We start from the raw sequence: 21,558 nt of genomic DNA on the forward strand, positions 1-21,558 counted from the left end.
GGTGAAGGGCAGAGCACGTTACAGACTGTGTGACTCAAATGCACTCTCTTTCCCTTCTTGTTTCTTTGTAATCCATTTCTGCTTGGGAAGGAATTAGGTCTCTGGAAAACATTCAAAGACTTTGTTGTGTGAACAGCAATACAAATAATAAATAAAGGGTCAGGAGGATTTCAGTGGTGAAAGCAACTTCTGTTCCCTGGTACAAGCTGATTGGTTGGGATGATTTCCTTGAAGCTATTTCTCCCTTCAGTAGGACTTACCACTCATATAAATACCCAGCACATAGTTCTGACTTCCACACTTCGCAGTTGGCTCTGGAAAGCTCAAATCCTTGATCAGGGAGAAAATGTCCAGCCAGTGAGTATCCCTATAGGCTTTTCTCTGGACTAGAGACTCGGTGCTTATTATTAATGTAGTACTTGTATTACAATAGCCCCTGGACAGGGCCGGCTCCAGGCACCAGCCCACCAAGCTGGTGCTTGGGGCGGCACCTGGAGGGGGGCGGCGCGGCGCTCCGGCCCCCGGGGGGAGCGGGGCCACGGCCGGGCTCGCCGCCCTCCCCCCGGCGCTCTGGCCGCCCTCCCCCCTGCGCCCTCCCCCCGGCCGCCGGGGGGAGAGCGGCCGGCCCGCTCCCCCCCCCGCGCCCACCCCCCCGGCCCCGGGGGGGCTCGCCGCCCTCCCCCCGGGGCTCCGGCCGCCCCCCCCCCATGCCTGGGGCGGCAAAAAAGCCAGAGCCGGCCCTGCCCCTGGAGCCCCCGTTCTCAGGAAGGGCCCCTTTTTGTGCTAGGCACTGTACAAACAGAGTAGCAGACTGTCCATGCCCTGAATAGCTTTCTCTCTAAATAGAGGACACAGACATGCAGGGGGGAGGGGGAAGGAAGGCGAGGGAGATAAAGCACATGAGCGAAGGAAGCAATGTAATAGGATGCAGATATCAAGTTAGTGCCACGATTGTTTGATTGTTTGTTTTTAAACTTATTTGGTAGAGTTTTGCTGGGAGGGAATTAGCTAACCAGACAGAGAAAGGAAGGGAGATGATACTAAGGGAAGGGGAGCATGGAGGGAGGCTGAAGGGAAGAGACTGCGGGGAAAGGGGGAAGCAAACAGCCAGTCAGCACAGGGGAGAGTTTTTCCAATGAAATCTATTGAGTGCTGATGATGCCACCAACTTCTGAAGGTGCCTGCTACAGCTGCTTATCTCTGCTCCTACTGGCTGGCTCCTCCCAGGAGATTTTCTTCCCTAAATTCAGATGGCTGAAGTGGGGGGGATACGAAGCCTGATATCAGCTCTCCCCTCCTATGGGGAGTATTGGGGGAAGGAGTTACACTGTCTGGCTCTCTCCTCCCTCCTCCATGCTACAGCTGGATCTGCTGGATTTACTAGATACCTGAACATACCTACTGTGATTATTGCACGTAGCATCTTGTTGCAGCTTGTTATATTCTCAGAAATGGAAACCCACTTCAGAAGTTGCAGTATATGGGAATAATTCATCACTCTGCTCTCTAAGGAGCAATGTAATAGTTGCCATAAGCAGGGACTGACAGGGGACCTCCAGAGCTGAAAGCATTAGTCTCCACAACATGTGCTAAAGAGCCACGCTCTGTAGCAGTTGGCTGTAGCAGACTTGCATCCTTAGTGCATCAGTGAAGACAGAGGGGGAACATTACAGTAGCACTGAGAGAAGGTGACCAGGTCCTAGAGAGCGGGCTGCATCAGAGTCGGGGAGGAATTTCAGTCTGTGTTTAGGGGTGCAGTATATTCTATCTATGCTAATGTGGGTGTGCAGATTGTTCAGGGGGGTTACAGTCTGGGGGGGGGGCAGGAGGATGGTCTGCACCTCTGGATGAGAGGGCAGGGCAGTGCAGTGCGGAGTATAGTCTATATTTAGAGTGCCTTGGATATTGTAGTCTGTACTTGGCAGGAGGAGAATCAAGTGTATGATTCTTAGCCAGACACACACATTACAGTTGGCAGCAAACAGCTGGCCTGGGAAATGGAACTTGTGACTCTTGGCACTAAAATCACAGCCCACTTCCCTGACCTCAGGGTTTCTCTACCCATTGCCAATAGTATTAGGGCTTTGCCCTGTTGCAGAGCAGCCACCGGGGGCTGAGGCATTCACAAACATTAGTTCAGATCTGATGCCCAGCAATGAAGGCACATGATGACGCTCACTCTCTTTCTTCAGAGTCTCTGTGTTCTTTTTAATCAGTTAATGCAGCTCATCAGGCTTCCCCTCAGTTCCATTCAAACCTTCATTCTTCTGAGGGCCCCTGCTTCTCCTCAAGCTGATTGTGCAGCTTTGTTAAGAGTTCGTGTGAGTCAGAAACTATCCCATCTAGAAACAAAGCCCTGTAACTCTGACACATTTCCAGAGCTCTTATCTAAGCTCTCTTAAAACCTTTCAGAATTGAGCACCCAGCTGGTGGATACAAGAAGCTTTTTGAGACCGTGGAGGAATTGGCTGCACCAGTAACTGCTCATGTCACAGGTTTGTGCATTTCTAATGCTTTCCTTTCACGCTTCCTCGGAACCCAGCGCTTCTCCCCAGGGTCACTGCATGCTGCTCACCTGATCCCAGGGTGCTGCACTGTGAGGTAAATGGATTAAATGTGTCACAGGGGCAGGAAGTACAGTGGTCTGTACATCTCAGGGTAGTGGAAGCAGGTGCTGCTGGACAAGCCCAAATTCCTTTTATACCCTGTGCTGTGATCCCATCAGATCTCGTAATCAAGCTGAGTCATTACCAGGACAGACCTGTAGGAACACCTAACAGCTGAAGAAATAATACTGACAGTTCCATAGGTCACATTCTTTTCTGAGAGTCAGTACTGAAATAATGCATGGCCCAGTATGCTGTTAGGAAGCACTGGACTGCTGGAGGTAACATCTTTCGGAGACATAAAACCTGACCTCTTGTGGTCATTAAAGATCCCATGGCATTTCTGTAAGAACAGGGATGGTAACTCTGCTGTCAAACTCCAGCTTTGAGAGCAATGTTCTTCCTAAAATTGGCATTCTGCCTGTAAATTCCTCTTGCATCTTAACATGTGTGCAGTATTCTTCTTCACCTTTTGTCCAGAACTATTGTGTGGTATTACTGTGCAATCTTAAGTAGTTGCTGCGTTTCACCTCAGAGGAGGCTGTGTTTCCGTGGTGGATGAAGTAATCCCTCTATAAAGTTGTACATCAGACTAGTTAGGTTTGTAAGGTGACTTGGGATCCTGTATAATGGAAGATCATTATACACCTCTACCCCGATATAACGCGACCCGATATAACACGAATTCGGATATAACGCAGTAAAGCAGTGCTCCGGGGGGGCGGGGCTTTGCACTGCGGCAGATCAAAGCAAGTTTGATATAACACGGTTTCACCTATAACGCGGTAAGATTTTTTGGCTCCCGAGGACAGCGTTATATCGAGGTAGAGGTGTAGTTTTAATTGAAAATTCAAATCCATAGCTCACTCTTCTACGAAATTCTAAGTTCCTTTCATTTTTAAAACTTGAAGAGGAGGTGGAAAGAGATTGGAATTCAATAGATGTTAAAAAAAATCTTCTACATTAAAAAACAAAATCTGCTCCTTTGCATAATAACAATTTGCTGATTTATTTAGTTCCATACTTGGGTTTATTCTAGATATTAAGTCTGCAGAATAAGAAAAAAACTGATCTCAGACATTGCAAGAGCCCAGTGTTCCTTGTTAAAATAAGAGATTAATAAACATAGAGAGAACTCAGATTGAAAGAGGGATGGTGCACTTGGAATTAGCATTCACAAAATTACCTCTTGATTACCTTTCCTATAGGCAGGATTCCGATATGGCTTACAGGCAGTCTGCTTAGATGTGGGCCTGGCTTATTTGAAGTTGGTTCGGAACCATTTTATCATTTGTTTGATGGCCAAGCGCTTCTTCATAAATTTGACTTTAAGGAGGGACATGTCACATACCATCGCAGGTAAGTGCAAAACATCAAAGCAAATATAAAGAGATAAAATACAAAATGTTAGGGCCACATTCTGCCCTCTGACGCCTGCAGGATTCACCTTGACTTCAAATCGGTTAGCTGATTGTAAGATCTCTAATGCTGGGATTATTATAATTTGTTAATAATGGTAACATCATATTTACGCTTAGCACCAACATAACACTTTCCATTTAAAGATTACAGAATACTTGCATTTTGCAAGTGGATCATTTTACAGATGAGAGAACGGGTAAAGAAGGAGGTTAAGTGACTTCCTCTGAGTCAGTGACAGAGCTAGGACTCATGATTCTCAATCCCAGGTTTTAATCACTAGACAACTCTGCCTTCCTTTAGTTAAATAAAGTCCTCTATGAAAATTGTTGCAATGTCCTACAGCAATAGTCAAAACCCTGTAGCTTAGCCTCTTGTTAGTGCAGAGTTTTGGACCATTACTGTAGAACACTGTTGTAGTTCTTAATCAGGGGTTCCATGCTTGCACCCAAAATTTACTGCCACTTTGTATTTGACAAAGTATATAAGTACCTGTTTCAATTTGGCAGGATCAGCATTTGTTTGATATTGAAGGTCCAGAGACTTGACTGGCATTCAAGCTGATCAATCCAGGATACAAGATGATTAGGGCTGGTTGAAAATTTTCCATTGAAACATTTTTCAACAGAAGGCATTTTTAGTGGAGAGTGTCTGTTTTCCTTGAAGTGTGTGCGTGTGTGAGAAAACCAAAAACTGAACATTCTGTGGGTTTTGGTCAGGCAAAATCTGCCAAAAACCAAAAAAATTCAGCTGAAAACTGAACAGTTTAAAAAAGAATTCAGTTTGGGGGTTTCCATTTTTTGATGAAAAGTTGAGACTTTCCAAGGAAAAAAACCTCTGTCCAGGTCTGAATAGGACATCTGAGCTTGCAAGGAAGACATAACTGATGCCATTCTGGAAAACCACTAAGAAAAGTCTCAAGTCTGCAGTCCTTAGGCAAAATTCCAGTTTACCTGGTCATCAACTTCCCAGGTGTTTCCCATGTCTGAGCATTTGGGAAGAAAGAGAAGCAGGTTTCAGAGTTGTATACTCTTGAAATGTGACATGACCCTCTTGATAGCAGAAATATGTTTATGAAACTCAGCTCTTTAAACTTCACATTGAGTTTCATTTAAATATTTTAGGGATTAGTTGTTGTTTCATTATATAACACTGTAGCCATTTTTGTCATCATGTCCATTACATCCCTTCTATTTCTTGGCTTTCTCTAGGTTCATTCGGACTGATGCTTATGTAAGAGCAATGACTGAGAAAAGAATCGTGATAACTGAATTTGGCACCTATGCTTACCCTGATCCATGCAAGAACATATTTTCCAGGTGACTGAGAAAGTTGCATGTTGTAGGAGAGTGACAGGTTTTCGGTGTCATGGTTTGAAAGCCCCACTGTCATTGATCATTTGTTGACTTTGTTTGCCCAGGTTTTTTTCATACTTCAGAGGTGTGGAGGTCACTGATAATGCCCTGGTTAATGTGTACCCAGTGGGTGAAGATTACTATGCCTGCACAGAGACCAACTTTATCACCAAGATTAACCCAGAGACTTTGGAGACAATCAAGCAGGTAGATATTTGTACTTAGGGTATGTCTACACTACCCACCGGATCGGTGGGCAGTGATCGATCCAGCAGGGATCGATTTATCACGTCTAGACTAGACGTGATAAATCGACCCCCAAGCCCTCTCCCGTCGACCCCTGTACTCCAGCGCCACAAGAGGCACAAGCAGAGTCGACGGGTGAGCGGCAGCAGTTGACTCACCGCGGTGAAGACAACACGGTAAGTCGATCTAAGTACGTCGACTTCAGCTACGTTATTCACTGAAGTTGTGTAACTTAGATTGATCGCCCCCAGCGTAGACCAGGACTAAGAATTTAAAAATGTGGAGGAATTAAAAATAAAATGAAGACTATCAGCAGCACATTACAGATGGGTAATATCCAAGGTATTACCTGGAATGGGCAGTTTTAATAATGATATCAACTAGCTTGATCATTTATTAAAGTGGTTCTGAGGCATCATGGAAAATGGGACAATGTTCTCTTCACAGCATGCTGCCTACATCATGCTTGCAGATGGAAATAGGATCTTTGTTTTAAAGAGTTTTCTCTGCTCCTCTTATTAATTCCTCCCTTGAAATCAAAGGATTCTGTTAAAATTCTGCCTTACAAACTGTGACCAAAGTGCATCTTCATGTACAAAGTAGACACCTGTGCAGGTGAGGAGTGTGACTGGGATCCATGACCATGGCTGATGAGAAATGAAAGGCCAACTCTACAGATAACAGTGATGTCCATGGGCCTATTCACAGCAGAAAGCAATATGCCAATCATGTTTGCAAGACTGGGCCCTAAGCTAGGTGCATCTGCTGTCGATCTGTCTAAGTACTTGTAGACTGTATTATCTAAGCACATCAAATAGCAATGAATTTACTGCACCTCTTTATTATTATTATTATGGCTGGCTTAAAATTTTCCATTGAAATTGTTTTTCAATGGAAAATTGCGTTTTCACCACAAAATTACATGTTTCATAAAAAAGTGTCTGCTTTCCATGGAAAATGTCATTTTTATGTCAAAATATTCTGGCCAAAAACCTAAAGTTTTCAGCTGCAAACTGAGAGTTTGGCTACAAATGAGCGTTGTGGTGCTTCATGGAAGCTGTAGTTTGCTCCTCGTGGTTCCATTTCTTCTATGGGCTGGGATCCCCAGTTGAACTACATCTCTCATAATGCACCATAGCCAGGCACTCCATGTTCCACAGCTTCTCCTCACCAAAAAGAGAGACTGTGAGGCATTATGGGAGATGTAGTCCAGTTTGAGGGTCCAGCCCACATAGGAGAATAGGGATATGAGGAGCATAGCTCCCATGACATACTACAACCCACATTTGCAGCCAGCATCTTTTGATTTCCAGTTTTCACCAAAAACATAAAAGATTTTCCATGGACATTTTGACAAAAAATAATATTTTTTGTTTGTGTCAAAAATGTTCATGGGGTAAAAAAAAACGGGACCTGTTCTATTATCCTCTTTTTGGAGATGGGAAACTGAGGCACACAGAGACTAAGGCTGGCATTTTTCAAAGGATTCTCAGAGTTGAGTGCTCAAAATCCAATGAAATTCAGTGGGTGTTGGGTGCCGTCCTCCCTTCAGTGATTTGTCCACACAGGAAGTCTGTGTCAGATGTCCCAGTTCAGTGCCTTTATCCCAAGGTCATCCTCCCCGTAGGACCTCGTTTGAGTAGCATGGCAATGAAGACACAGCTAGTGAGCAATCCTTAGTATGAGCCAGTGACTGCCATGCAGCCATGTGCTAATGGAGTCCCAGTGCTCTGGTGACAGGGCAAAATGTTCACTGGACACACAATTGTACTGCCGGTCTCTGGCCCCCCTGGTGGAGCCGTCGTTGTGCTTATTGGCTTGCTGTCTGTTTTGCCAGGATATTTCGTTTTTGTAATGGCTGTCAAAGGAACAATATTCCTGTGCAGCCACCTGCAAATCTGAGTGCGTGAGCTGATACAGACTTTGCAGACCCTGGAAAGTAGCACCAGAGTTAAGGTGAAGGGAGCTGCTTTAATCTTAGACATTATGATCAGGTACCCTTACACCGATTTATACCACTGCAGCATGGAAGTATGAGCACATCTCCATTTTCACTCTCTTCTGGCACTCCACTCCACCCCATCCCCAATTTAGCGGACCTTTCAGTAGCTCATAGGGGGATTACAGCAGGGTACAAATCACTTTTCTATGTCAAGGCCAAGGAATTGAATCTAGTGTGTTGTTTCTTTGATCAGAGCTAGAGGTTTTGGGAAGATTCTGACCCCCCCAAGTGGAAGGATGCAGAACTGTCTCTAACCTGAATGCTATCTTCAACAGCTTGTCCGTGAGACATTAAAGCGGTTTTTTATTTTTAAACTCTTTGCCTTTGGACCTCACAGTTCTACATACAGAGCTCCTCTTGACTTAAATGGGAGTTGTGTGCATGCCGTTGCTGCTATTTCTCTAAATATTTGTAGATGATTTACCTAGAGGTGTGAAATGAGAACATTCCTTAGCTAAAATAACAGGACACTCCCAAGCCAAGTATTTCATTACATTCATAATGATAAGTATATACCTCCTCCAGATAAAGCTTATGATTCACCCCAAGTCACCTCTCTCTCTCATTCTTCAGGTGGACCTTTGTAAATATGTTTCAATCAATGGCGTAACTGCTCACCCCCATATTGAAAACGATGGAACGGTTTATAACATCGGCAACTGCTTTGGAAAAAATTTTGCAATTGCCTACAATATTGTACGGATCCCTCCACTGCAAGCAGGTTAGTTTATGTATTGCTTAAAAGCAATGTCTGTGCCCTTCAGACATTCGTGCTGTAGAAATCCCTTCCGGTGACAAATTAATCTGTCACCTTTGTACGTTTCATCATTTTTCAGTATTCAGATAATTTTTTTATTTGATTTTTTCTTTTCTGTCCCTTCCTTATCTAACTACAAATTTTTATAAGAAATTTTTTACAGATGTTGTTCTTTAAAAAGACAGTACATGTTATTTTCAGAGAATAATACTTCTCGTGTTAAAGGCCAAAAACTTTCCTAGCTAACATTTTGTAGCATGGGCTTACTGAGCCATTCCTGGGGCTGCTTCCATAATCATTTAAATACTATTTTTATTTCAGACAAGAAAGATCCAATGAACAAGTCCAATGTGGTTGTGCAGTTTCCTTGCAGCGATAGATTTAAACCTTCCTATGTGCACAGGTAAATTGTAAGCCATTTCTGTAAACAGCACAGTGAAATATATAAACCCAGTTCTGTATGCAGCAAAGTGAGACTTTCTTGCTGTGAAACCTGTATTTCATACCTTTGAGCCACATTTGAAAACAGCCATTTCTAGCAGAGAACCCCTGTCATTTATGCAAATAACACAAAAGGTACAACTGTCCTGTGATGTGGACAGATATATTTTGCACAACGTTTGATTGGTTTTTTTAAACATGGTTTATTCAAACGGTCTTGCTGTTTTATACATGGGAAGCAGAACTGCTAAGCATGCAGTAAACGACAGCTAACATTAAGAATTTGCAGATATCAGGAGGATTATGTTCCAATAACATTAAACTGACTTTTAAATGAAGCAGCCACTATTTGACAAGCTACCATTCTGTGTATAAACATACTGTTGTCAGAAATCACCACAAGCAAACTTACAAGCTCCAACTGTATTTCTGAACAGCTTTGGGCTGACTCCAAACTATATAGTGTTTGTGGAAACACCAGTGAAAATTAACCTGCTCAAATTCCTTTCTTCTTGGAGTCTGTGGGGAGCCAACTACATGGATTGCTTTGAGTCTAATGAAACCATGGGGGTAAGTGAAATTGCATTGTTACATACTGGCCACATGTGAGGTTGTGTCATGTTAAATATACCTCCACTATTTCTCATGTGCCAAAAGCAAAATGCTTCTTTGTTTTCCAGGTCTGGCTTCATGTAGCAGATAAAAAAAAAGGAAAATACCTCAATATCAAATACAGGACCTCGGCCTTTAACCTCTTCCATCACATTAATACCTATGAAGACAATGGATTTCTTATTGTGGATCTCTGCACCTGGAAGGGGTATGTAAGAGCGCTCAAGTGATTGCCGGCACGGCTATTTATAAATACAATCTAGAGATGTGCTGAGAGAAATCTTGCACTGAGAAGGGGATGGGATGGGCAACCTAATGGGTCTTTCCCATATCTAATTGCTATGATTTGGGGCCTGACTCTCGGTGACAGACATTAGTGAGATTTTTGTCATTGTCTTCAATCAGAGTAGGATTGCATCCAAGGAATGGATGGATGATTTTGTCATCCAAGGCTATGAATCCATTCTGACTGAAAAAATGCCTGGCTTGTCTGGATAATCCAGCAGCAAGTTTGTTTTCTAAGGAACCAGGGATAACCACTACACTAAGGGTATGTCTACACTGGAAATGCAAGTCGACCTATATTAAGTCGATTTACAGCCACTGCAGTAATTACTGCGGTAGTGCATGTCCACACTACCCTTCTTGGGTTGGTGGTGCATGTCCTCACCAGGAGCATTTCCACCGACCTAAGAGCCCAGTCTCTCAGCTCCGCTGGCAGCTGCCTGCCAGGAGCTCAGCTGCCCCACAGTCTCCCGGGCTCCTGGAGGGCTGCCCCCCCATCTGGTCCCTGGTCCCCGTTGGGAGCGAGGAAAGCTGCCCGGCGCTTCTCCCCTCCCCGTTCCCTGCTGGAAGCTGCCCCGGGCTTCTTGCCCCCAAGGAGTGGGGTCCAGCTGCCCTCGCTTCTTGGGCCTCCCATGTCCCCCACCCACTCCCCACCAGGAGCTGGGCAGCCTTGTCAATTTCACGTCTCATCCAGTCATGAAATTGACAAGGCTGCCTGCCTCCCAGCAGGCAGGGAGGTCTGGAGCCCCAGCTGCCTTATGTCAACCTAACTGTGTAGTGTAGCCCAACCCTTAATAATTTTGACCTGGAAGTATCTAACTATAATCAGTTTTAAAGCAGAAAGCTGAAGTGACATCTCCTCATAAAGTACTGCGATGCTGTGATCTGGTTAAGGAAAATAAGTTGGCAGACTCTGATTTTTTTGTTCAGACTAAAAAATAACTGGGTTTCAGGGAAAATGTTAATTTTTAAAAGCAAAATATTATTTTCCTGAAAGTGATAGAATTTTGTGGCTATGTGACTGTTTCATTACAATATGTGAAAAATCTTACTTTTTGATGTCAGTTCCTGCAGGGCACTTAGGTATTAGCAATGAAGTAAGGCTCTGATTCCCCCAAGCTGACCCACAAGTGGACATGGGATCTGTCTGTGGGGAATCATTTTCCAGGGTCAGGGCTTAAAGCAGGACCTGATTTTCAACTATCTTCTTTCAGAATGTTCATATTGATCACTTTTGGTTTACATGGATATTCAGTTACTAGTGTGTGCGGAGGATTTTGTGAAGTTTTTATAACTGATTTACCAATGCTTTCAGTTCACTGTTAGCTTTAGTAAATGGTATTAATTGTTGAAATACCTCTGCTACTGCTAGTCCAATGGGCACAAGTCTCGATTAATTTTGTTAGGATGATAGGCAATAGTCACAGAAATACAGAAATAAATCTGTTAGCATAGACTTTAACTTTCCAGCAGTGATTCTGCACCATGGCCACTCAAAACTTCATGGTGACAGCAAGTACAGAAGTGGGATTATCCTGCTCCAAAAGCAGCTAACTCTATAGAGCCTGTGACATGCAGCAGAACAGTTCTTAATTCCATCCATTAGAGAACAGTGCTGTGCACACGCAGCATCCCCCCAAAGAACACAGCATCAGGAGCCCTAACAGATCTTGCTGTTCACTTGTTGCAGGCGTGGGAATGAACACGTGCATTTTGAACTCTTCTCTTTAAAATGACACACAATTGTTCTGGCTCTTATTTCTGATTCTGTCTTTGTGCAGGTTTGAGTTTGTTTACAATTATCTGTACTTAGCCAATTTGCGGTCCAATTGGGAAGAAGTGAAGAAACATGCAGAAAAAGCTCCTCAGCCCGAAGCTCGCAGATATGTCCTTCCCTTAAACATTGACAAGGTAACAGTTTGACTAGGCTATGCACGTCTGGAAGTTTAACTACGTTCAGTTCTCTGAAATGCTACAGCCTCCATGGCTCCTGCAAATCTGTTGCAGACTGTTTTCAGTCTAACTTAGTTTACATTTCTTTTGAAGGAAAAACCCCTTAAAAATCTGTCTTCATACAAATAGAAAACTACCCAGCACTTTCTAACAGTGTCTGTCCCACAGAAAGTTCCCATGTATTGCTTTCCAAGTTAGAGAAGTGTAAGGTGTAAGTGCAGTTCTTCCATAGTAGGCTGTTTTCCAGGAGGTGTAGTATGTTGATTGGAGCTGGGTGAATAATTTGTCAGCCATCTTGTTTGTTAGAGTATTTGCAGAGAGCAGACACGGCTGGAGTGAATTTCTGGATGAAATCCATTCCCAGCTCCTGGTCTGGTGTTGGGATTCTGACACATGACCAGCCTCAACACAAGGTTTGTGGGCTCTGAATTTACACACCAAGCAGCTTGTGTTGGACAAGTTTGTCCGACTGCTCCCTTCTAATCCACTATCTTCAGAGTAGCTGCAGACAGGTGCTGGAACAATTTTTATAGTAGGGGGTGCTGAGAATCTTTTAACCAAACTGTAAACCTTGAATATAATGGAAACCACTTCAAGCCAAGGGGTGCAACAGCACCCCAAGGTCCAGCACCTATGGCTGCAGAGCTAATTTCCCTGGCTAACAGAGTGCTGAGGTCCATTGTGCATCTGCTCCTCCTGTGCCCCCCACCCCACATAGATTTTGTAAAGCAGAGGCCCTTACATTTCACCCTTATTGTTCTAGATGATTTTTAAAACTAATCTTTGCTCTCAATCCTGACTGTGTTGAGAACAGACAGGGGTGATACTTCCAATCAAGTAAATTGGCCTCAAAGCAGTGAATTTCAGTGGCACTATATATCATACACCTCATATAATTTAATTAAAACATACATGTACATATGTCAGCACTTAATTACCTCAGGATAACTTTAGGGAAGATTCTCAAGAAGAATTAGGCCCCTGTGTTCCATTGCCTTTCAGTGAACATCGGGTACCTAACTTCTCTTTGTGAAACCTCTCCCCTAAGGACCAGTGGCCTGATTCTGATCTCATGCCAATGTAAATCCATTGGTTCCTGATTCACACTTAAATAACAGACCAAAATTTGGCCCCAGCTTTCTCTCTTTGTTTTCATTCTTTTAAGGAAAACAAAATGTGGATTTTGCTCATGATCAGATACAGTGCAGCAGAGCCTCATAAATTTATACTAGCCCATGTGAATTCACGAGTTGTGAAAATGAGCCAGTAAATCCCAACTGAAAAGTCAAGGATACTGAACTGCAGGTTGTACTTCGCTTATTTGTTTTGGGAACTATATCTTAGTTTCAATTATGTCCTGAGACTTCATAGTATGCTGGGAAATATACAGTGATATGTTTTGTAAAACTAATGAAGTCTTAAGGAGATGAGCTCTCATTAAAGCACCTTGCTGTTAAGTGTTAACTGAGAAATGGGAAGAGACAGCCATTTTGTGTAGGTGAATTATAAATGTTGCTGCTTAGCAAGGTTCTACTGTACAGTAACTCCTCACTTAACTTTGTCCCGGTTAACATTGTTTTGTTGTTACGTTGCTAATCTATTAGGGAACAAGCTTGTTTAAAGTTGTGCAATGCTCCCTTATAATGTCGTTTGGCAGCTGCCTGCTTTGTCCACTGCTTGCAGGATTCTCTGGAAGAGCAGCCCCTCCTCGTGGGGATTAGCACCAGGGGGAGCTGGCAGGCCCCCATCCCCATCAGCTCCCCTAAATTCCCTGTAGGGTATGTGGCTCGGCAGCTGCCCAGCAGCAGTTCAGCTGTCCCTTCCCCCACTACCGTGCTGCTCCTGCCCTGCCCTCTGCCTTGGAGCTGCTCCCAGGAGCTTCCTGCTTGCTGTGTGTGTGTGTGCTGATATCAGGATGTCCCCCCACTCCGTACCCCCTCTCCACAAAGCGGAAGAGGGGGACAGGGCTCTGGGACAGAACGGAGGGAGCTTGCTGGAAGCTGTTGCTGACTGTCTGAACTGGCTGATCTGCTTAAAAGGGCAATGTACTTGAAGTGGGGACAGTGTACTTAAAGGGGCAATGCACATCTCTCTCTCTCTCTCTCTCTCTCTCTCATGCATGCATCCCCCCAGCACTTTGGAAAGTCAGCACGTGTGCAGCCGTGCATGTGCTGTCAGGAGAAGGGAGTGGTGTGCTCCAGCTGGATAGCGTGGGCTCATCATCATGTTCAGTTTTTGCAGGGAAATGTTTGCAGCTACTGCCCTGCATCTATTGTGTTTTCTCCCTCCTGCCTCAGCCCATGCTGCCTTGTAGAGTATGAGGCTACATTAACAACAGCGTATTAACCCTTGAGGGCTCGGCCAAGTGCTAGTTCATCATTTAGCAGCAAGGCATTCCCTGGGAAATATCCCACCGTCTTACTCCACCACCTCAACCAGGCTTCACAATCATTCATTGCCATGTACAATATTAAACGGTTTGTTTAAAATTGTTTAAAACGTATACTATATATGTATAGAATGTCTTTTGTATGGCAAAAAAAATTTCCCTGGAACCTAGCCCCCCCATTTACATTAATTCTTATGGGGAAATTGGATTCGCTTAACATCGTTTTGCATAAAGTCGCATTTTTCAGGAACATAACTACAACGTTAAGCGAGGAGTTACTGTACGTCACTAACTGCATTGCAGGTGTGCAAAGAAAATAAACATTAGACAGTGTGTGGTGCAAAAGTGCAGAAAATAAACGGAGTTTGGAATGCAGTTGTTTCTTTGTTTCTCAAAAGCTGTTGCTTCTTTGTTCTAGGCTGACACGGGTAAGAATTTAGTCACCTTGCCCTACACAACAGCAACTGCAACTCTGCACAGTGATGAAACGATCTGGCTGGAACCAGAGATTCTTTTCTCTGGGGCTCGCCAAGGTAAGATGTTAATTCTGAACCTCAGCCAGAGGCAGCAAAAGCAGTTTACTAAATCCAAAACCCACTAATCCCAGCAAATGTGTGCTCTCATTTTCTAGCCTTTGAGTTTCCACAAATCAATTATAAGAAATATGCTGGAAAACCCTATACGTATGCATATGGCCTTGGATTGAATCACTTTGTTCCAGACAGGGTAACTATTGATATTCTAATGAGGACATGTTTGACTTAAGGCATGTTATTTTAAGGCAAAATTAACAAGGAGCAGTACTGAGATGATTTTTCTCCCTTTTGCAGCTTTGTAAGCTGAATGTTAAAACGAAAGAGACTTGGGTGTGGCAGGAACCAGACTCATATCCATCAGAGCCTATCTTTGTTTCACATCCAGATGCCTTGGAAGAGGATGACGGTAAATGATTTTAGGTTATGTTTACTTTTGTTCAATTAGATTCTTTTATAAGTTTGTATCCACTGACCCAGGGACCCAGAGCTATCTTGAATGCCAAGTCCTTTAGATGGACAGTCAATAAATTGCCGAGTGAAAGAGAGGCATCAAGCAGCGAAGTGCCATAACAACACTGAGGCACTCAAACTGTGCCCCAAACAAGGGTTGTTTTCATTACTGTGAAGCAGAACTGTCTAAAACAACTGGGAGGAGTTTCTGAAAATAGACCAGAGGCCAAGACTGAGGAAGCAAGAGTTCTAAGGTGTTGTGAATTTGTCCCTGCTCTTGAGCATTTCTGTCAGGAATTACAATATTAGAAGCAATTCCAATAGCAGAGTTTTATGAAAGTATAAACCTAAGAACAAATGTCATTATAGTTTTAATGTCGGGGGAGAGGAGTGAGTTTAGTGGTTGTGTAAGTGTAGGATGCAAAGCACCCCACTTGCACAAGGCATAATGCAAGCTGGCTCTGTGCAGCCGTACTCCTGCGCCCCAATACTGAGTGTCAGCAGCAGCACTAGTACAGGTAAGGAGCTATCCCAATGGTTTCCTGTATCATCCTGTCTCCCAAAATATGGTTAAAAGACATTGGGTGAAATCCTGACCCCATTGAAGTCAACCGTTAAATCTCCCATTGACTTAGTGAGTGAAATTTTGATTCCATTTATGTGCTCAATTCACGAAAGCACTTACGCATATGCTTAACTGCTATTTACTTAAATGGAACTTAAGCACACGCTTGCATGCTTTCCGGAATTAGGAGAACATCAGCTCTGGTTCAGTGCTTACATTTTTACAGACTTTGTCCCAAGAGTTTTGACATTGTTCTTTGGTGCTGAAGCACCTGTCTCTGCCCCCAGGAGTCACTGATAATTTTTTGGTATCTTAGTGACTTTGTTTTCCATGCATCAGTATTTTTTTTTTCTTTGCACCAGGTGCTTGTTTCTCGTGTTTCAGTATTGCTGTGGCACTCCGCTATCAGCATGTGGGCTTAATGTACCAGTGCCTGAGTTTAAGGACACTGTCAGCAATTCCTGCCACTTGCATGGAGGCAGATTGAAAATCAGTGAAGAGGGCTAGTTGGACTCAACGGAGTGATAGGCAGAAGGAAATAGGGCCTTCACATCTCACGCTCTACCCTGCTTCGACTGGCTGCCAAAAAAAAATCTTAAGAGGTAGGGGAGTTCTGCCCATCTCGCACTTCAGCCCAGAAGTGAGGATCAGAAAAGTAGAATTAAAGTAGGGCTACGACTTTCATGTTGAGTTTTCTGTGACTTGAGCCCCCGGCACCTGGGAGCTCTAGGGTCCCTGCCACCCAGGCCAACCCCGCAGCACCGGATCATGGAGCACTGCATGGAGCTCCGAGCAGAGCCACCACAGGTGGCGGGGATGCTTTGAGCTTGGAGCCACCAGTGGCGTGGGGACCCTGCAGCTCCCCATTTTGTCATGTATATTTTTAGTAAAAGTCACGGATAGGTCACAGTCTTCCATGAATTTTTCTTTATTGCCCGTGACCTGTCTGTGACTTTTACTAAAAATATGCATGACAAAATCTTAGCCTTAATTATAAGGCAAATAATTTTCCCTTTCTACTTCTAATGTGATAGGAATTCTACTGAGGGTCAATTGTCACAGGATCTTACAATATCATTTTTATGGTCACCTTTAGAATAAAGCCCTGCTTTTAAAACATTGTATACAACTGGGCTGCAGCTGCCATGCTATAGCGAACCTGCCTCAGAAATCAGAAAAGCACTGGCTTATTGGAAAAGCAAGTAAAAATCCAGAATGCTTTCTGAAGAGGAAAAGCCTTTTCCTTTCAATAACAGTTTTATGGCCTCCATGCTTTTAGTAATAGCTGTGCTCTGCCAGGATTCTGGAAGTAACTGATAGTTTTGCCACTCACAGGTTAGTGGGTGCCCGCGTCAGAGCCTAGTGTGGTACTTGAATGCCATGTGTTTTTTGTTTATATAAATCATATTTACTTCTGCTTGCTAGGTGTCGTTCTGAGTGTAATTGTTAACCCTGGCGCAGGACAGAAGCCTGCCTATCTACTGATCCTGAATGCAAAGGATATGAGTGAAGTTGCCAGGGCTGAAGTGGAGATGAATATTCCTGTTACCTTCCATGGAATGTTCAAAAGATCGTGACGATTCTCTTCAGTGCACTTATCGTAATTTGCTTTTTTGACTTTGAAAAGGTACATTTCTAGTTACAAAACTCAAATATTCTATGTTCCTTCAATGTCTGATTTGTAAAACTCATTAAGCCTGAATATTTCATTTTTCTTGAGGTTTGCGGTATTTTTGTTTTGTAGCTGTGTTGGTCCCAGAATTTAGAGAGACAAGGTGGACTAGGTAATATCTTTTATTGGACCATCTTCTGTTGGTGAAAGAGACAAGCTTTCAAACTGCACAGCGCTCTTTAGGTCTGGGAAAGGTACTCGGAGTGTCTCAGACCTAAAGAAAAGTGCTGTGCAGCTTGAAAGCTTGTCTCTATCAACAGAAGTTGGGCCAATAAAAGATATTACCTCCTTGTCTCTCGCTTTTCTTGATGGTCACTTAAGTATTCTCTCATCAGATTTTTCAGCCTTGCAAAATCATTGGACAGGATTTTAAAATGAACAGCATCGAGCATTTTAAAACTTAAAAGAATGGTTCTTTACAGAGTTAAACTTTGGGGCAGAGATGCAGTTGAAACAGTACTATGTGAAATTCAGTGTGTTGTAGATTCAATAAACATCAGTGGAACAAGCTCAAGAGTGTCTTCTAATGACTGCTTTATGAGGAGACTATTTTATCCTGTATACAAATGTATTAATTTGACTAAATTCCAGTTCACTGTATTAGTTTTCTAAAACGCAGTATTTTTGAGTGGGGCCACCATAAACCCATCCAAGTCGTCGACTGTCCTTCCTGTGGCTGTTTTTGAGACCCAGGATCCATCTATGAGGCAGTAAGTCCATGGCTTCGAGACACAGCATTTTCTCCATTGATGATAACACACACATACACACACGCCAAAGAAATTTTGAAAGCTGCAGCCAACAAAGTAACAGTTCATGTTCCACCTGCACCCTTCAGTTAAGGAGCAAGTCCCCTTTCCAAGCATTATAGCAGTCAGTATGAAAGAAAATCCCCCACCGCTCTCACTTTTCTCCTAATTTTGGGAGCAAAACCTTCCTGATGCTTCAGGTAGCAGGAGGTTTGCATAAGTGACCAAAATCAAAATCCAAACTTAATTTAAAGGACGTTTGGATTTAAATATTGGCCACTTGCTTGCCGGGTGAAAGTACTCTTATGACTCTCAGAAGTCCTGCCAGCCTCTAAATCCAAATTAATACAATAATGTGCCATCATCTAAGCTTGGTATTTGTACAGTAACTCCTCGCTTAATGTTGTAGTTATGTTCCTGAAAAATGCGACTTTAAGCAAAACAATGTTAAGTGAATCCAATTTCCCCATAAGAATTAATGTAAATGGGGGTGGTTAGGGTCCAGGGAAATTTTTTTCAACAGACAAAAAACTATATATTATATAGATATACACACTGTATACATTTTAAATAAACAATTTAATACTGTTCACAGCTATGATGATTGTGAAGCTTGGTTGAGGTGGTGAAGTTAGAGAGTGGAAGAGGGAGGGATATTTCCCAGGGAATGCCTTGCTGCTAAATGATCAACTAGTACTCGGCCTCTCACACAAGGCAGCACGAACACGAGGGAGGGAGGGAGCATAGCAGACAGAGATAGACACACACCTTGTGTGTGGGAGAGAGCGAGAGATGCACACTGCCCCTTTAAGTAAGCTGACCCACTCTTAAGTGCATTGTCTTTTTAAGTGGATCAGGAAGTTGAGACAGCAACTGCTGCCCCAAGCTCTCTATGTCTCTCTCAGTCCATGTCCCCTCCCTGCTCTATATGGAGAAGGGGTAAGTGGGGTGCAGGAGCAGGGGGACACCCTGACAGCCCCCCACCTTCACCCCCCAGCACAGCAAGCAGGAGTCTCTGGGAGCAGCTCCAAGGCACAGGGATAACCGGCAATTGATAGCCTGCTGGGTGGCTGCAGCACAGGGAACTTAGGGAGTGGGGAGCTGCCGGTCCACCCTGGTTACAAGCCCCCACCAGCTAGCTGCAATGGGCTGCTCTTCCTGCAAGCAGTGGACAAAGCAGGCAGCTGCCAAACAACCTTAGAAGGGAGCATTGCGCAACTTTAAACGAGCATGTTCCCTAATTGATCAGCAACATAACAATGGAACAATGTTAGCTGGTACGACTTTAAGTGAGGAGTTACTTATTTGATGCAAAGATCCAGAAGGCTATATGAAAAATAAAGCTATTACAGTTCATAACTGAGGTACCTGCTAGCAGCCAGCTTCTGAGTAAAATATGGCATTATTTGACTCTGAATCCCTGGAATTCTGTGCCAGAGCTGACAAACCAGTTATATTAAATAACTAGAACACTATTCATTATGTAAACATTTGGTTTACATTTTATCTTTTGATGTTAAAGTAATATTAAAGCTGGAATATTATCTCAGGCCCTGAGCTGAAGTAATATTGTCTGTTAAAGCTTTGTTATCCCAGAACTTACTATAATTTCTTGTCACTATCAAAACTCCTATGTGAGATGCATTTAGCTCCTGCTTTCTTAGCACATGCAAAAGATGCAAAGAAAAGGTTTTTGTCCTAAATTTTTCTCCTTATTTGCAGAATAGGTCTCCAATTCTCAGGAGGCCAGGGGGGCTAGTTAAGTTGCCCCACATTGCCCTGCTACGGTACCTCACATTCCATGGGGAAAGACTGCATCTAGAGTTTTCAGATAACCTGCCAAATGGATTCTTGACCTTTACTGAACAGAGACAAAAGTGCCAATTCCAGGACTAGTTTCTCTGATGTCTCTTTCAACATTGATTCATTTCACATAGGCCAAACAGCCTTCAGATTGTAATAGCTTTCAGTTAGCAACCTGGGCTGGAGGAAGGTCTACTAACAGTACTTAGGTCATATCATATAATACTTTTGCAGCCAGATCTCAAAGCACTTTACAAAGGAGTACATCATTATCATGACTATCCAGATGAGGAAACTGAGGTACAGAAAGGTGAAATGACTTGCCACGTAGGCAGGAGAGCTGGAAACAGAACCCAGGGCTCCTGTCTCCCAGGTCAGTGCCCTATTCGCTGACTCACCGTGTGTCCTTTAACTAACTGAACACCTAGCACTGGCTAAATGTTACCCCAACAGTATGGAGAGACTAGATCTCTGAATGTTTGGTCTGATTAAAAGTCAACGGAAAGACCCCCGTTACATTTAGAGGGCACTGGATCACTCACAGTGATGCAGATTATTTATAATGTATCATAAAAGACAATTCCGCAACAAACTAGTTCAGAAGCAAGAAGGATCCCTTCAGCTCCTATTTACACTGACGAATGCTGAGAAGTTTGACAGTATAATACATGGGTGGGCAAACTTTTTGAGCCGAGGGCCACAGCTGGGTATGGAAATTGTATGACGGGCCATGAATGCTCATGAAATTGGGGGTTGGAGTGTGGAAGGGGGTGAGGGCTCCGGCTGGGGGTGCAGGCTCTGGGGGGGGGCAGAAATGAGGAGTTCAGGGTGTGGGAGGGGGCTCGGGGAAGGGGCAAGGGTGCAGAAGAGTGCTCCGGGCTGGGACCGAGGGGTTCCGAGGGGGGAAGGGGGGGATCAAGGCTGGGGCAGGGGGTTAGGCATGGGAGGGGGTCAGGCATGGGAGGGGGTCAGGCTCTGGTTAGCGCTTACCTCAAGCAGCTCCTGGAAGCAGCAGCATGTCTCCACTCCAGCTCCTACATGGAGGCGCGACCGGGCAGCTCCCATTGGCCACAGTTCCTGGCCAATAGGAGCTCTGGAGGTGGTGCTGGGGCTGGGGCACGTGGAGCCCCCTGGCTGCCCCTATGTGTAGGAGCCCCCGACCCCGCTCCCCAGCTGGAGCGGGGCAAGCTCTGGACCCTGCTCCCCAGCGGGAGCTCTAGGGCCGGATTAAAAATGGCTGAGGGGCCGGATGCGGCCCCTGGGCTGTAGTTTGCCTACCCCTAGTATAGTGACTTTAAAGCAAATATCCAGGGAAGAGTAAAGCCTTTATTTTTCATATCAGCTTCCACTCAATTTTTATTAATTTTCATTGTTTTTCTATTGTAGACTGAGAAACTACAGCTTGTTCTCACATTTCATATACAAAGTGTGAATGTTAATAACCCAAGAATTGTTTTTGCACAAAGAGGAGTTTGCTTCATTACACAGACTGTGTCGAGATCCAAAAGTTTATTAATTGCATTTTCTTTTTTCTTTTCATACAGTATAAGTTTCAAATTTGCTAGCGCAACAGGGATCAAAATACAAACCTAATCCAAATAGCCTGAAATCTGAGCTTCCTTTTTGTATACTGACAGTTTCTAGAACTAATTCAAGTTATATTAAAGGTATCAAACTGTTAGAAAGTCACTTCCATTTAAAAATTGTATGTTGGCATT

General features: G+C 43.8%; 1 protein-coding gene across 1 annotated transcript; it reads left to right on the forward strand.

The window, feature by feature from the left end:
• Window positions 1–346: 346 nt before the first annotated feature.
• On the forward strand, window positions 347–17,215 carry LOC112115963 (retinoid isomerohydrolase). Its single transcript, XM_024213211.2, has 14 exons — window positions 347–357; window positions 2,413–2,495; window positions 3,815–3,965; window positions 5,237–5,344; window positions 5,446–5,587; window positions 8,202–8,349; window positions 8,707–8,788; window positions 9,264–9,396; window positions 9,507–9,646; window positions 11,505–11,634; window positions 14,484–14,598; window positions 14,697–14,791; window positions 14,896–15,007; window positions 17,042–17,215. Exons 1-14 carry the CDS (start codon window positions 347–349, stop codon window positions 17,191–17,193), a joined length of 1,602 nt encoding a protein of 533 aa, XP_024068979.1. The 3' UTR covers window positions 17,194–17,215.
• The last annotated feature ends 4,343 nt before the right edge of the window (window positions 17,216–21,558 follow it).

The sequence above is a fragment of the Terrapene carolina genome, unplaced genomic scaffold, assembly GCF_002925995.2.
Source record: "Terrapene carolina triunguis isolate 2854851 unplaced genomic scaffold, T_m_triunguis-2.0 Scaffold210, whole genome shotgun sequence".
Taxonomy (NCBI): domain Eukaryota; kingdom Metazoa; phylum Chordata; order Testudines; family Emydidae; genus Terrapene; species Terrapene triunguis.